General features: G+C 53.0%; 3 protein-coding genes across 4 annotated transcripts; all 3 read left to right on the forward strand.

Annotated features, from left to right (window-relative positions):
* Nucleotides 1-4,642, forward strand: LOC128277478 (uncharacterized). Its single transcript, XM_053015941.1, has 8 exons — nucleotides 1-115; nucleotides 192-366; nucleotides 431-746; nucleotides 815-1,387; nucleotides 2,320-2,938; nucleotides 3,340-3,815; nucleotides 3,902-4,085; nucleotides 4,161-4,642. The coding sequence occupies exons 1-8, from the start codon at nucleotides 61-63 to the stop codon at nucleotides 4,505-4,507; spliced, it is 2,745 nt and encodes a 914-aa protein (XP_052871901.1). The 5' UTR covers nucleotides 1-60; the 3' UTR covers nucleotides 4,508-4,642.
* Nucleotides 4,643-5,223: 581 nt separating this feature from the next.
* LOC128278033 (serine protease Hayan-like) lies at nucleotides 5,224-7,205 on the forward strand. Of its 2 annotated transcripts, XM_053016671.1 has the most exons (4): nucleotides 5,224-5,436; nucleotides 5,674-5,866; nucleotides 5,926-6,097; nucleotides 6,176-7,205. In XM_053016671.1, the coding sequence occupies exons 2-4, from the start codon at nucleotides 5,740-5,742 to the stop codon at nucleotides 7,032-7,034; spliced, it is 1,158 nt and encodes a 385-aa protein (XP_052872631.1). In that variant the 5' UTR covers nucleotides 5,224-5,436; nucleotides 5,674-5,739; the 3' UTR covers nucleotides 7,035-7,205. The 2 variants fall into 2 exon arrangements, with proteins under 2 accessions (XP_052872631.1, XP_052872639.1); XM_053016679.1 differs by lacking the exon at nucleotides 5,224-5,436 and having other exon boundaries at nucleotides 5,635-5,866.
* A 1,716-nt stretch (nucleotides 7,206-8,921) lies between these two features.
* Nucleotides 8,922-10,276, forward strand: LOC128276272 (serine protease persephone-like). The gene is made up of 2 exons (XM_053014776.1): nucleotides 8,922-9,074; nucleotides 9,261-10,276. The coding sequence occupies exons 1-2, from the start codon at nucleotides 8,951-8,953 to the stop codon at nucleotides 10,208-10,210; spliced, it is 1,074 nt and encodes a 357-aa protein (XP_052870736.1). The 5' UTR covers nucleotides 8,922-8,950; the 3' UTR covers nucleotides 10,211-10,276.
* Nucleotides 10,277-13,410: the final 3,134 nt, after the last annotated feature.

Genomic DNA, 13,410 nt, shown 5'->3' on the forward strand with positions numbered 1-13,410 from the left:
GGCGGCGGCGGATGGCGGTACGAATGTCTGCTGGAGGTCCTGGGCTTAGCTCTGGCAGTTATGGCAGTTAGTTTGTCGTGGGTGTCGGTCAGCGGTTCGAAAACGCAGCTGTTCGGTAGGTCTGCACCACCGGCCAGAAATGTCAACCTGTAGGCTCGCTGTCACACCACCACTCCCCTTTACCCCGCCAGAGAATGATCGGTGCGCGTTGAAGTCCGGCAAGCTTGGTGTCTGTCTACGGGCGAACAAGTGCGCCTGGGTGAAGACGTCCCTGGAGTCACACGCCATTACCCACGCCGACCTGGTAAAGTGTGGCTTTGTTGGCGACGAACTGATCATCTGTTGCCACCAGGATGACTCGCTGGCGTAAGCATGTGCCGGTGTCGGGATCGGGTCAGCTTGGTCTACTGATTTCCTACCACTCCGACAGACGCATGGGCGAGAAGTCAGCGAACGGTGCTTGTGAGGGGTACGATGGTGTACAGTCGCGGCTAGCATTCCACATCATCGGCGGATACGCCGCCGATCACGGTGAGGTTCCATTCATCGGTGCGCTCGGTTACCATGCCGCAGGGACAGACACCTACGTGTGGGCCTGTGGAGGCACCTTGATTGCGCCACGCTTCGTCCTGACCGCGGCGCACTGCATCAACAGTGTCCATGGCCGCCCAAGGGTCGTCCGGATGGGTACGACCAATCTGATTAAATCCGCAGACCCAGCTGCAGTCCAGGACCGCTCCATAGAGGTAAGTGAGTGCGCCTGAGGCCGCATGCGCGTGATGCTCTAACAGTGTTTGGTACCGTTTGCGCACAGCAACATTTCGTGCACCCAGCATACAAAAAGCCCCGTCGCTACCACGACATCGCCCTCGTCCGGGTCGCCGAAAGCTTCGTGTTCGACGACGTCGTGCACCCGGCCTGTTTGCATCCAACGGCCGCCGATCTCGCGCCAACCACGACTCTGCTCGCAGCCGGCTGGGGCGACAACGGCAACCTGTCCCGTACACCGCAGGCGCTGCTCAAGACGAACCTTACCACCGTGCCGTTGGTCGAGTGCCGGGCCCGAATCGAGCCGCTGTACGAAGCGCTGCACGGAACGCTCCAAAGACAGCTGGCGGACGGTATCCTGGATTCGCATTACTGCGCCGTGGGGTTCGCCATCAACGGTAGCAATGATCACAGTGACACCTGCCCCGGTGACTCGGGTGGACCCCTCTACTACATTAGTAACGATGAGGCCCAGAAGTACTTCCTGGTCGGTGTTACCTCGCTGGGCTTCGGCTGTGGGTCGGGAACACCGGCGATATACACCCGCGCATACTATTACCTCGACTGGATTGCCTCGATCGTTTGGCCATCCGAACCGGAAGCCACCGGGGATAGCCGATAAGGCTGACCGGAGTACAGAGTACATCGCCAATAAGTGCACCGTGCAATAAACGAAGCTGGATAAAAAACGATTTTGGCTGCATTCTTCGAGTACCACCCGTTCGCGGCCGGTCCGTTAGTTCTGGTCTGGTCAGGTATCCTTATGAGAGAGTTGCCGTTAACGTCAATAGTGTATTTGAGGGCAGCGGTATCAGACTGTACTTATCGTCACACTTCGTAGCGTAGCTGTCGACCGTAAATTCCACTGTGACGTTTGTTCTACGACGATACACTCTGCGAAATCTGCGGTCCGTGACGTAACCGAAACCTAACCTGACCCCGGTAATATCAGAGGTAGGTCCTGGTCCTTTTACGATGTATCGACTGCGGTAGGCGCTGTCGAAACGGCGGCAAACAGATCTAGTAGCGCTACTGTAGCGCACTTCTCAGCAATATCGAATTCTAACTGCGATCGCTACGAATACGATGCGCCGATTTTTTCCAGCTCCCTCTCACTCTCTCTCTCTCTCTCTCCTATTCTGTCTGTCCAACTCTTGTGAAGAAGAAATAAAGATCTGAACACAGGATCGCTCTCTCCAAACAGTGATCGCAGATCGATCGCCACGCAACGCCGGGTGTTTCTCTGGACTGACTGATAATGAGCGCTAACGTCGCAGCGAGTAACCTCGGTAATAGAACTCCGTCCACCTAGCAAATGGTGTCATTTAGGAGCGGCAGAATACTCTCAGAATAGAAACGAGTCAATAAACATCAGCATATCCAGACATCCACCGTTCTGGCTGGACTTCCCTGGTGTTTTGGTCCGGCGAGGTTTAGCCATGGAGACATGTTCCTCCGGGAAAAGCCAGATCGAGGTGGAACAAAAAAAAATCCACCGTACCAAGTGCCAACAGGGGAGCGCTGGAGTGAGCGAGAAGGGGCACGCGCGAGCACACAACATCGCGCCACGAATGGTCTACGCGCCACCGCGAAGAGAAACCCGTTAGTCGCACTCGTGAGCTACGATCGTACGGATCGCGAGGAGGTTTTGTGCTTGTCTTCCGAATCCGAATCCGAATCCCGGACGGACGTCCCTTCGACATCGACCTGCATCGGAATCCTAACCGGGTGGCAAAGAAAACAGAGCCTAACCGGCGACGAAGGATACCACCCAGCCCAGCCCAGCATCCGAGGCTGTCAGACCTGCCGAATGTCATTCCACAGGCTTGGCGTTCGGCCGTGAGCCTTCGGTCATTCGGATTCGGCCACTATGGTCCGTCACGGACGCGACCAATGAGCCGGGCAGGGAAACCGACCGCCGGTGTCTGGGAACCACCACCACCACCACAACCACCACAGTCAATCAAACCGCACCAATCACCAACGCACACACGGAAGAACTTAACCGGAAGGGCAGCAATCGCCGACCGTATACCATCAACCGATCGACAGCGGAACCGAACCCGTGCCATGTCCGTGTCCGCGCCCTTGTGGCTGTTGGTGGCTGTCGCGGCCGCCGCCGCCGCTAGTAGTTGGATAGTCCGTGAGGCCTACGGCCAATTCCTCGAAGGTAAGTCATTCAAGCAGAGCTCCAGCAAGTAGTTCGTGTTGTCACCCGTCACCCGAAAAGAGGCCCATAGCTCCGGCGTACTGGGGCTAAACGGCACTGCGGACCATTGCCCGTGAAGAATGATTAATGCGGTTTTGCTTCTTTTGTTGTTGTTGTTGCGATGATGTCCCTCAAATATTCGGCAAACTGTAAGATTGCTGGTGAGAGAAAAAGAGGCGAGAGGGAGAGAGAGAGAGACGAGGTAAACAGCGTAAGCGATTGCGGAGCCCTGCGGACATTAGGGTCGTGATAACCTCTGTCTTATGGTCGCCGCATCGCCAACCACCGAGCAACACCGAGCACTAGAGAGCTAGAGCACTGAACTGTATAGTGCGGTCTGCTTTTCCTCCTTGCGTCCACAGAGGGTGATAAGTGTGAGCTGCGCGACGGGTCGGCCGGTGTCTGCACCGTGTCCACCAACTGCCCCTGGTTCCTGGAGGTGATCGTGACGAACAAGCGGTTCGCCGAGCGGGTGTCGTGCGGGTTTGACGGCTTGACGGAGGTGATCTGCTGCAAGATGAACCGCACGGACGTGGGCACGGGTGTCCGGTCCCGGCTCGCCTGCGACCAGGTGCCCAACTACACGTCCCGTCTCACGTTCCACATCATCGACGGCGAGGAGGCGCTCGACGGTGAATTCCCGTTCATGGCTGCGCTCGGCTACCCGACCGACGAACCCGCCGTCAACGTGAGCTACCGGTGCGGGGCGAGCCTGATCGCGCCCGACTTCCTGCTCACGGCGGCCCACTGCATCCCGGTCAGCGATCGGCCGACGGTGGCGATCCTCGGCACCAACAACCTCGCCCCGGGCAATCACGGTGTCGTCGTCCGGTTAAAGGTAGGTGAAAGGATCGTGCCATGCCCCCCGCCCCCCCTTTTTCTCGTTCTGTCCCTAATGCCCTCTACCCTATCTCGCGCGCGCAGGAATTCTTTCCGCATCCGGAGTATCGATCGAACCGGAACTACCACGACATTGCGCTCGTGCAGCTCGAGCGACGCATTGAGAACGAGCCGGACGTGAACGCAATCTGTCTGTACGACGATCGGCTGGATCTGCCCCCTGACACGGTGCTGACTGCCGAAGGGTACGGTATCATCGATCTCGACCGTACGTAGGAACCGCCGCCATGGCTCCGCCTGCCTGCCACTAGTCTACACACCCTTGTGCGTGTCGTCGTTACAGGCAACCTCCGCTCCAACCAGCTGATGAAGGTCAACCTGACGACGGTGGCGTGGCTCAAGTGCAACCAGAGCTTCGCCGATAGCAACCTGCTGAAGAACAACCGGAAGCTGCCGCAGGGCATCGTCGACACGCAGTACTGTGCGACGGGGCGCGAGAACGAAGACACGAAGACTGTGGGCGATACGTGCCAGGGTGACTCCGGCGGCCCGATGCAGATCCTGGTCGACGGCAAGTACAAGCTCGTCGGTGTGACGTCCTTCGGTAACGGGTGCGGCAGCAGCACGCCCAACGTCTCGACACGGGTCGCCGCCTACATCGAGTGGATCGAAAGTATCGTGTGGGCGTGATCGTCCTTTTGCACTCCCCACCGTTTTCCAGGGGGCAAAAAGACACGCAGGCACGGTGGCGGCCACCACCAGCAATAGTAGTAACCAAGCATAATGCGTGTCGCATGTGTCGCAGAGGGATTTGAACGAAGATTTGGGTAATAAAAGGTTCAATCCAAGCTGATCTGATTTGCTCATAGGTACTACGCCTACCCCGCGCACAGTACACAGACCCCGCGGGAAGATTTGACGTGTTGCGGGTGTGTGTGTGTGTGTGTGCTTTGGGGGCTGGTGGGTGGCGGAGGGGGGAAAGACCCAATAAACGCACACGTGCACTTACTTGGAAGCGGCGGTTAAGGCTGATAGCTGCTGACCTTCGTCTCGATCAAGTGGGAGCCCCTTGGCGTGGCAGAGTGTGGGGTCAACCGATGATCCTATCCGGCACCGTCCCGGTACGAGAGCGCGGAATTTGAGCATCCAGCATCCAGCCGTGTCGTAACATTCAGATGGCCTCCGCCTTCACGCTATCGCATCCGATCGCGTCGTAGTATTGCGTTGCTTGCTTTCTGCGGTCCACGGGGGTAACTCACAGCCTCGTTCTCTTTCTGTCTCTCTCTCTCTCTTTCTCTTCATCGGTCCGTATCTCCTCGCAGTTCGATCGGCTATTTCTGCCATCATTCGGGTGGGTTATTATTTTTGTGGATTTGTTTGTTTTATTTTTGTATGGCATTCAGTAGCAGAGGTACCACACTCTCACAACCTCGCAATGCTCTCTCGAAATACGGTAGTGTGGCGGCACTAGCTAGCCTGCGTTGAGCTCTGGCAGGCTGTGGTCTGTGGTGGCTGATTGGTTTTGCGCTGTCCGCAACGTCAGTGACGCGACTTCCATAAGCTGCTCTGTGATATTCGTTGTTTTCCTCCTGCCTTTCCTTCAGTGCGGTCTCCCCTGGGTAAGTGATGTCTGCTGAGCGGTCCGTGTGTGTGTGTGTTCGTGCGTGCGTGAGGGATGTTGGCTCGATAGGTTAACACCGCGCAACTGCGATGGCCATTTGGCCTTCAAACAGCTGTTGAACGGCAACGGCGGCGGCGGCACGGCCTCGCGGTTCGCGATCTATCGTGTGTCACGGGGGAGGAGAGCATGAGGCGGTTGTTGACGCTGATGCGTGTGTTTCTCTTCCGAATGTCAGAATACCATTGCAGTGTGCGGCGGCTGTTTGCTGTTTTTGGTTGCCCTTCTTCCCTGAGCTGAAAAGATGATGAGGGGCCATGTAGTGGTAGTGTGCTGGGTGTCGGTTGTCCTCGGTCAGCAGTTGGCCCAAGTCGTGCAAGCCCTCCTCGACCCGGATCTGATCATCCTGCAGCCGGATCCCATGCTGTACGGTAAGTGTACACCCGGCACTCTCGTGGCAAAGCTACTAACTAAGACTCCTCACCTGTAGAGGGCGATGCGTGTCAGCTGAGGAACGGTACGGCCGGCACCTGCCGGCCGGCGGACCAGTGTGATTGGGCGATGGCCAAACCGTGGCTAACGAGCGAGCTGGTAACGTGCTCCTTCAACCAGTCCATGCCGATCGTGTGCTGCGTGCGCCAGCAGCTCGAGTCCCGCATCATGTAAGCACACGCGCGATCCCCCTCAGTCCCCGGGTAATGTGGACACACTAACACCACACACTGTGGGTGCTATTGCAGCACTAAGCGCATCAGCGAGACGCAGTGTGAACGGTACCCGAACGCCACGGGTCTGTCGGATCACATCTTCAACGGTGTCGCCGCCCAGTTTGGCGAATTTCCGCACATGGCCGCGCTCGGTTACGGAAGGCCGCCGGATAGCGGTGGTACCGCCAACGACAGCTACGGTGCCGCTTCGGTATTCCGGTGCGCCGCCAGCCTGGTGGCGCCCCGCTTTCTACTGACGGCGGCCCACTGCCTGCGCGAGCAGCCGACCTTCGCACGGCTGGGCGTGCTCGAGCTACAGCCGGCGCGCGTCGTCGACGAGCCGCTCGACATCGCGGTCCGCAACGTGACGCTTCATCCCGAGTACAATGCGGTCACCTACCGGAACGACCTGGCCGTGGTCGAGCTGGCGACTCCGGCGTCCGGCTGGCCGTTCGTCGATCCGGCCTGTCTCTACACGAAGCCGTCGGCGGCGCTAACGGCGACGGACAGCCCACTGTCGGTGCAGGGCTGGGGTACGGTCCAACCCGGGGACACCGAGCCATCCCCACGACTCATGAAGGCGCACCTGCAGGTGCTGGGGCGGGACGTGTGCGCCTCCGGCATTCCGCGGTCGCGCCGCAACCCGGCCGGCCTGCACGATGGGCAGCTGTGCGCGTTGGGGCGCAACGAGCGCAACGAGACGGTGGCCGACACGTGCCCAGGAGACTCCGGTGCCCCGCTCGAACTCGTCGTGGCCGGCCGTCACTATCTGGTGGGCGTCACCTCGAACGGGTATGCGTGCGGTTCCCCGATACCGGGTCTCTACACCGAGGTTGCCCACTACCTCGACTGGATCGAATCAATCGTGTGGCCCGCCAGCGGAACACGGTAACCGAATCTGGAGCCCGAGTGGGGCGGGATGAAGGTGCAGGGTGCGTCCGTCAACCGGTAAGCCGGTCTCCGCTGCATCCAATTTTCGTTTGCACCAACTTGAGGGGGTAACAAGATGTTAAGATGGTGCTTAAGGCGGCTCTGCCCGTGCTAATAATATTCAATAAGAATAACATGCGAACAATAAATGTGAACAGTTCATCTCTTTGCCTTACCTATTTATCACCTGTAAGAGAGGCTTCTTCCCCCCTGAAGGCTTCGCCCTTCGTTCGCAAGGCGTTTATTCCTTAAATACTGTTCTCGTCACGGTTACTCTTTTTCAAGGGCCGCCGCTAGGCCGGCTAGGCTACCACGCCCGCTCTGTCCTCCCCGGGGTGGTCCTTAAGAAGGCCTTAGAAGGGGTGGTCCGTCGATCGCCAGTCTCATGACATGACCAGCCTACCCAAGCATGTCCTTCATTCATTATCTCGCCAACCTCTTTTGCACAGACCGTTTTTTAACATGTGTTGCGCCTGCCTAGGTGACATTTTGCGTGGTAATCCATTGGCATTGCAATCGGCTCAAACGGAGTTTCTGTGGGTGGGAGAAGGAGCGAGTGTGCATTGATTGTGCACACGCGCTCCCATGCGACATGGTCGCGCGATAACCGCACTAGTTCCGGGACCAAGACAAAGAGAGAGACAGAGAGAAAGAGAGTGAGGGGGGGGGGGGGAAAAAGAGAGAAAAAAAGAGAGAGAGATAATGCATTGGAATTGGATTTGTCAGAACTCTCGCGAACATTTGAATAGCGCAACCCGTCCGGCAACCAGTCGATCGGTTTTGTTCGGACGTCTACGTCAGATGCCGTACGATACCGTGTTCAGATCTTCACCAGCAGCGACTCAATCAGAAAGAAAACGACTGCGAAACAAACGAACGCGGTATATCCACGCGGGGCTATCAACATCGCGATCGTGGACGAGAGATCTTCGTGGTTCGCGAGTCGATGCGCTGCTGTGCCGATCCACTGTTGCGCAAGGATCGGCAGTATCTGTGGATGTGCGTTCTCGTGTGTGTATGTGTGTGTGTACGTGCGGGTGTGCGTGTGAAGTTGTCTGCCGAAGAAGCACTTGGAATTGTCGCGTCCCGAGTAGTACATAGCCTACCAGTGACAGCAGTCTCTGTCCACTTCACGCATTGATTGCCGTGTCCGAAGACGCGAACTCTACAGGGGCGATCAGTGAACCTGAACCGGTTAGCCCCTGCTGTCACCCACAAACATGGCAGGCCACCTGCTGTTGTGGTGCTGCTGGTTGCCGTTGCCACTGCTGTCCGGTCTTGTCTGTGCCCTCGTCGACGCTACGCCTGAGACCGTTTTCAAGGACACCCGAAGATTCGGTAAGCGCTTTTCTTGCAGCTCCTCCTCCGAAGATCGCTAGCCGGTGATCGCGAGAAACACCCGGGGCCCCGAAGGTTTACTCCAGAGGCGCGGGTCTCGTTCTGTGCCTCTTATCTCATGGTTTTACTACTACTGCACGTAACAGCGATGCGCAAAAGGTTCCGTGGTCGCGTGGTTTGTATTCTCATCATGGGATGTGTCGAAGGAATGCGAGTAAAGTCGAAGCGATCGACGAGCGATCATTTGGTGCAAAACAGCTCCGTACGCTAATGGTGCTATTGCTGTGTGATCTCTTCGTACGCCAACAAACGGAGAGCAAACGAGCGACGGTGATGGTGATTATGTTTATGTATGTGTCAGAGAGTGAGAAAGACATAAAACAGTAAGAGAGGAGGAAAGGAAGGATCGACAGAGCTTAGGCAGGCATGGGGTAGGTCGGTATAGCTTTGGCATGTGGACCAGACTGCTCACCGCGGCAACGCAGTTACGACGCGAGCCACGGTAAGAACCGGATTGATACTTAGAGTGACCGTGTGACAATGCACCTGCATTCTCCGGCGGTGCTGCCCGTGAGTCTCGCGGTACTACTGCTGTCGCTACTGGTCGCGACGTGCCCCGCTCAGGATATTTACTTCCCCAGCGCCAGCTCCGAGGGACGTTACGGTTAGTTGTGCATCCGCCCAGCGCTACGTAAAGTGGCGATGTTGAGGAAGGCAAGAAGGAGATGACGGGTTCGGATAGTGTTAGTGTTAAGTGTACCGGAGCCAAACGTAACACTCCAACCACCGTAATCTATGCCTTTTTTCTTTTCTCATTCTGGGCTCATCCCCAAAACGGTCGGTCGCACAGAGGGTGACGAATGCAGCTTAGGAGGGTCGCCGTCGCGCACCGGGGTCTGTCGACTGGCTTCGAGATGCCCGGTCGGCATCGGGGCCAACGGGGAGCGATGCGAGTTCAGTGGCAACAATCCGGTGGTGTGCTGCCCGTCTTCCGAAACCGGGAACCGCATGACATCGCGCATCGCTGAGCAGGAGTGCGAGCGGTTTAGTGGGCAGCCCTCGACGCTGAAGGACCACCTGTCCGGCAATCGGTTCCGAGTCAATCGTGGCGAGTTCCCGTTCATGGCGTTGTTGCGCTTCCACGACGAGGGTGGCTCTCAGAGGAGGTGCGGAGCGTCCCTCATCTCACGGCGCTTCCTGCTGACAGCGGCACATTGCGTCCAGAATGTGGCCCGCGCCAACGTCACGCTGGCCGCTCTCACCGTGGACGACCCAGAAAGTGACGATTACGAGGTGCGGAACATGCACATCCACCAAGGATATAAGCGCCGTCAAAACGACATTGCGCTGCTCGAGCTGGACCGGGACGTGACGTTCGAGTCAACGGTGGGACCGATCTGTCTCAACACGCAACACCTGGATATCGCACCTAACGTTAACTTGACGGTGATGGGCTGGGGCGTGGACGGTGAGAACACGGAGACCAAACACCTTTACAAGGCGACGGTGGCCCCAGTCGCAACCGAGACGTGCGCAATGCAGTTCCGTTCGGTGGGCTTGAATTTTCTCTCCATTGGCGACAATCAGCTTTGTGCGCTCGGGGAACGAGCCGGCGAAGAGTACACCGACGCCTGTCAGGGAGACTCAGGCGGACCACTGGTCATGAGCGTTCGGGGGCGTTTCCTACTCGTAGGCGTTGTCTCCACGGGGGCCCAGTGCGGCTCAACGATACCGGGCGTGTACACTCGTGTCTCCCGGTATCTGGACTGGATAGAAAAGATTGTGTGGCCAAACTACTGAGCTGTACACCCCGGCAAACTCAGGTCGGATACATTGTCCGCTTCAATAAAACAATTTCGCTTACTACTCCGCGCTACACTACCCTGTTTGTAGTGTGGTCTAACTAAGCTGTACCCCGGACCAGTTGCTAGAGACCTGCCTGCCATACTCCTGCTAACGATATAATTTTGCTGTGCTATTAATGCTATGAAATTTCACACATAGCAATCTTTCTTTCGTTATGGATAAATCATTCTCTTAGAGCAAGCATCTCTTAGAGCAAGATAGCCAAACGGAAGAGTGGTAGCTACGTCGTAGGTGAATGAAAGTCCTCCAGTAACGTTTCGTTGCCGAAGGTACATAGATTGCAACGATGACATTGGCCACGGTCATTCTCAATAGTCTGGTGAGGTTAGCCGGTATTCCGAAACTAGTCACGGTCTCGTACAATTTTTCTCTAGTTTTGCTATCGTATGTCGATTGAAATCGATGACAAGGTAAGTGCTGTAGCGGAACGAAATCATCTTTAAAGGGATACAAGGTGAAAATCTGATCAATGCCGTCCTCTTCGGAATCCTGTTCTGTTATAGTAAGTTGTACCTGTTGGAAGAGAAATCATGGTTTTTTAAAGACTTACAACTGTTTTATTTTAATTTTATTATATTTACATTTATTGTATACTAACAAAACACATTCTACACAGGTGAAGTTTTGCAAGGTTTAGATTTTTTGCCTGAATGTTATTATATATATTAATTGATAAACATGTGATGTGGAACTAAAATACCTTTTATAAATCGATCACACACTGTAGACCCACAGAATCAAACAGAGCTCCAAAACGCACAAGCTATGGTGGAGCGATGGGCACTCGTGGCAGAATACGATTTTGCTGGCACTGTGTAAAACGGAACGTATTCCTTTTGTTATTATATTTCTCGTAATTACGGTATGCTTAATATATGTATGTGTATATACATAAGTTTAAATCAACACGTTGAATTCATGAAAGATGGAGAATCCCTAAAACGATGATTCTACTCTACAGAGTGTGTCGATTATTTGTCGGGAGGTAGTCGCGACAGCATGTATGCCTATCAGCGATGATGTAACTATTAGGCTGCTCATGAAACGTATGACCTAAGCCGCATTTTCTTCCGCCGTCATACTGCCAGAGACTGAACCTTTATAGTTCGGTTTTCCTTATTTAAGTCTTATTTTTAAATCTCTTACAAAGATCTGTATTTTTCTGCACTTTACTCTAACTTGTATGTATTTTTTTGCATGATTGTTTCACACGATAAACGATTGTTTCAACACACCCCGGTAGGATGTTTTGTTACAAATTTCCGTCCAATCGTACTCCGATTGATAAACTCTAGGTACTACCGGTTTCATCGCGCTGTTTCATAGCACTTGGAATCGGAATTAAATGAAAAATATCGAGTTACGCCAAGCAACTTTCACCTAGAAAATGTTTTTCTTGCTTTTCAGTTGTAGCATAAACAGCTGTTTTCATTGATAAAAATATTTTATTGGTTTTTAGATAGTCCATCAGATTTCCGTTAAATGCGTCTTACGTAAACGTCCAAAATGCCTCAAACCCAACGTTCAAAAAGTCTGAAATTGTAGCATGGTTTTGTTTGGAACACGAAAAGTACTAGCCCTAGATTCAAGAATCACTTAATACTAATAGGTAGGGTGCTGATCGATGGCATTTTCAGAGATAAAATTGTGATAACATAAGAGCAAAAATGAAGTAGTTCGTCCGAAACGCACATACGCAGACGGTGTAGACGATTTACAAGTTCCTAGGCGAAAGGCGTCAATTCCAACCCTTACAGTGCATCTGTTCAAATGCAAACGCTGAAGCTGGTGAGGGCTCTGTATGATTGCGGTTATTTCCGTTCCAATAGAATATAGAAAACGAAAATAAAACGTAATCGGAGGAAGGGGTTAAAGAAACTTAATTTTGTAACCACTTCTGCTTGGTTTTGACTGTTGTGCCCATAATTAACCGAGAAAATCCCAGCCGTGCACTTTGAATATTCTGTGGATTTTATCGTTGCATGTAACCGAAGCATGCGAACGTGCAAAACACTGGTCCATTTCATAACAACCGATTTAGTCATGCCGTATCAGACACATCGCAATAACGTTTTGAAAGTTTGCTTCGCTTACATAAATAATTCTATCATATAACAGTGACATTACATTTATTCTAAATGTGTGAGACATAAACATGTCGAGTAACGTTTTCCTGCTGTAAAGACAATTTAAAATTATTTGAATAGTGAAAATTGTGAATTAGACTTTCGAGCACACTTTAGAATTAATTGAATGTCACAAAACTAAAATAAACATTCCTTCAAACTGCTGTAAAATGTTTTTCGCAAGGAATTGGCGGGTTGCACTGCACATATCCTTTTGGTGCGAGCTCACCTCACGATTATTCTATTAGGTTGGAGAAAAAGAAATCGACGTTTTTTGTGTGAATTTCAAAACTATATTTAAAAGGTTTCCAATGGTTCGATTTGCGTCAAATACTAGTGTGTTCAATAAGTTCGTAGCCTCGATAACACAGGGTGCTGCTACGAGGCCGCATTCGCTAAAAATGTAACAATGCACCGTGTCACAAGAGCATTTTGAAATTGGCTAAAATTCATGAATTTAAGTTCGAATTGTTGGAGCATTCACCGTATTCACCAAATTTAACCTCTAGCGACTTCCATCTCTTTTCAGACCCAAAAAAAATCATGCGTGAAAGGCGTTTTCTATCAAATGATGACGTCACAACAGTTGCAAAGGCGTCTTTTGAAGGCCTAGGCGAAGGCCTTTCTCACTTCAGGGACGGAATTCTTAAATTGGAGGCTCGTTGGAACAAGTTTATTGATGTTGAGGGAGGCTATACTGAATAATAAAGTGTATTTCATACCATAAAAAATGTGTTTTTCTGGTCGAGGCTACGAACTAATTGAACAGTCTAGTATGAACCATTTGCTGGAAAATTTGTTGTTTTTCAAAAAATACCTTTATAATGCCCCTCTTGTAGAAGATTTAGTCGTTATTGGCGAAAGACTCGAACAATCCATTTTCACAATCCTTTTTTGATCTCAGGTTTTCATCACTCACGAAATTTTGTAATGCGCGAAAAAGGTGTCAATCGCTTGGTGCAAGGACTATACGTTGGATACATTAAAACTTCCCAACCAAGCTTACAG

Source organism: Anopheles cruzii, chromosome X (genome assembly GCF_943734635.1).
Source record: "Anopheles cruzii chromosome X, idAnoCruzAS_RS32_06, whole genome shotgun sequence".
Classification (NCBI taxonomy): Eukaryota; Metazoa; Arthropoda; class Insecta; order Diptera; family Culicidae; genus Anopheles; species Anopheles cruzii.

Excerpts from the sequence above, each read along its gene's own strand:
- LOC128277478 (XM_053015941.1), top strand. The coding sequence starts at position 61 with ATGGCAGTTAGTTTGTCGTGGGTGTCGGTCAGCGGTTCGAAAACGCAG. Across the intron at positions 747-814 it reads TCCAGGACCGCTCCATAGAG|CAACATTTCGTGCACCCAGC; the intron begins GTAAGTGAGTGC and ends GTTTGCGCACAG. Across the intron at positions 1,388-2,319 it reads AAGCCACCGGGGATAGCCGA|CACACAACATCGCGCCACGA; the intron begins TAAGGCTGACCG and ends GGCACGCGCGAG.
- LOC128278033 (XM_053016671.1), top strand. The coding sequence starts at position 5,740 with ATGATGAGGGGCCATGTAGTGGTAGTGTGCTGGGTGTCGGTTGTCCTC. Across the intron at positions 5,867-5,925 it reads GCCGGATCCCATGCTGTACG|AGGGCGATGCGTGTCAGCTG; the intron begins GTAAGTGTACAC and ends CCTCACCTGTAG. Across the intron at positions 6,098-6,175 it reads CAGCTCGAGTCCCGCATCAT|CACTAAGCGCATCAGCGAGA; the intron begins GTAAGCACACGC and ends GTGCTATTGCAG.
- LOC128276272 (XM_053014776.1), top strand. The coding sequence starts at position 8,951 with ATGCACCTGCATTCTCCGGCGGTGCTGCCCGTGAGTCTCGCGGTACTA. Across the intron at positions 9,075-9,260 it reads CAGCTCCGAGGGACGTTACG|AGGGTGACGAATGCAGCTTA; the intron begins GTTAGTTGTGCA and ends TCGGTCGCACAG.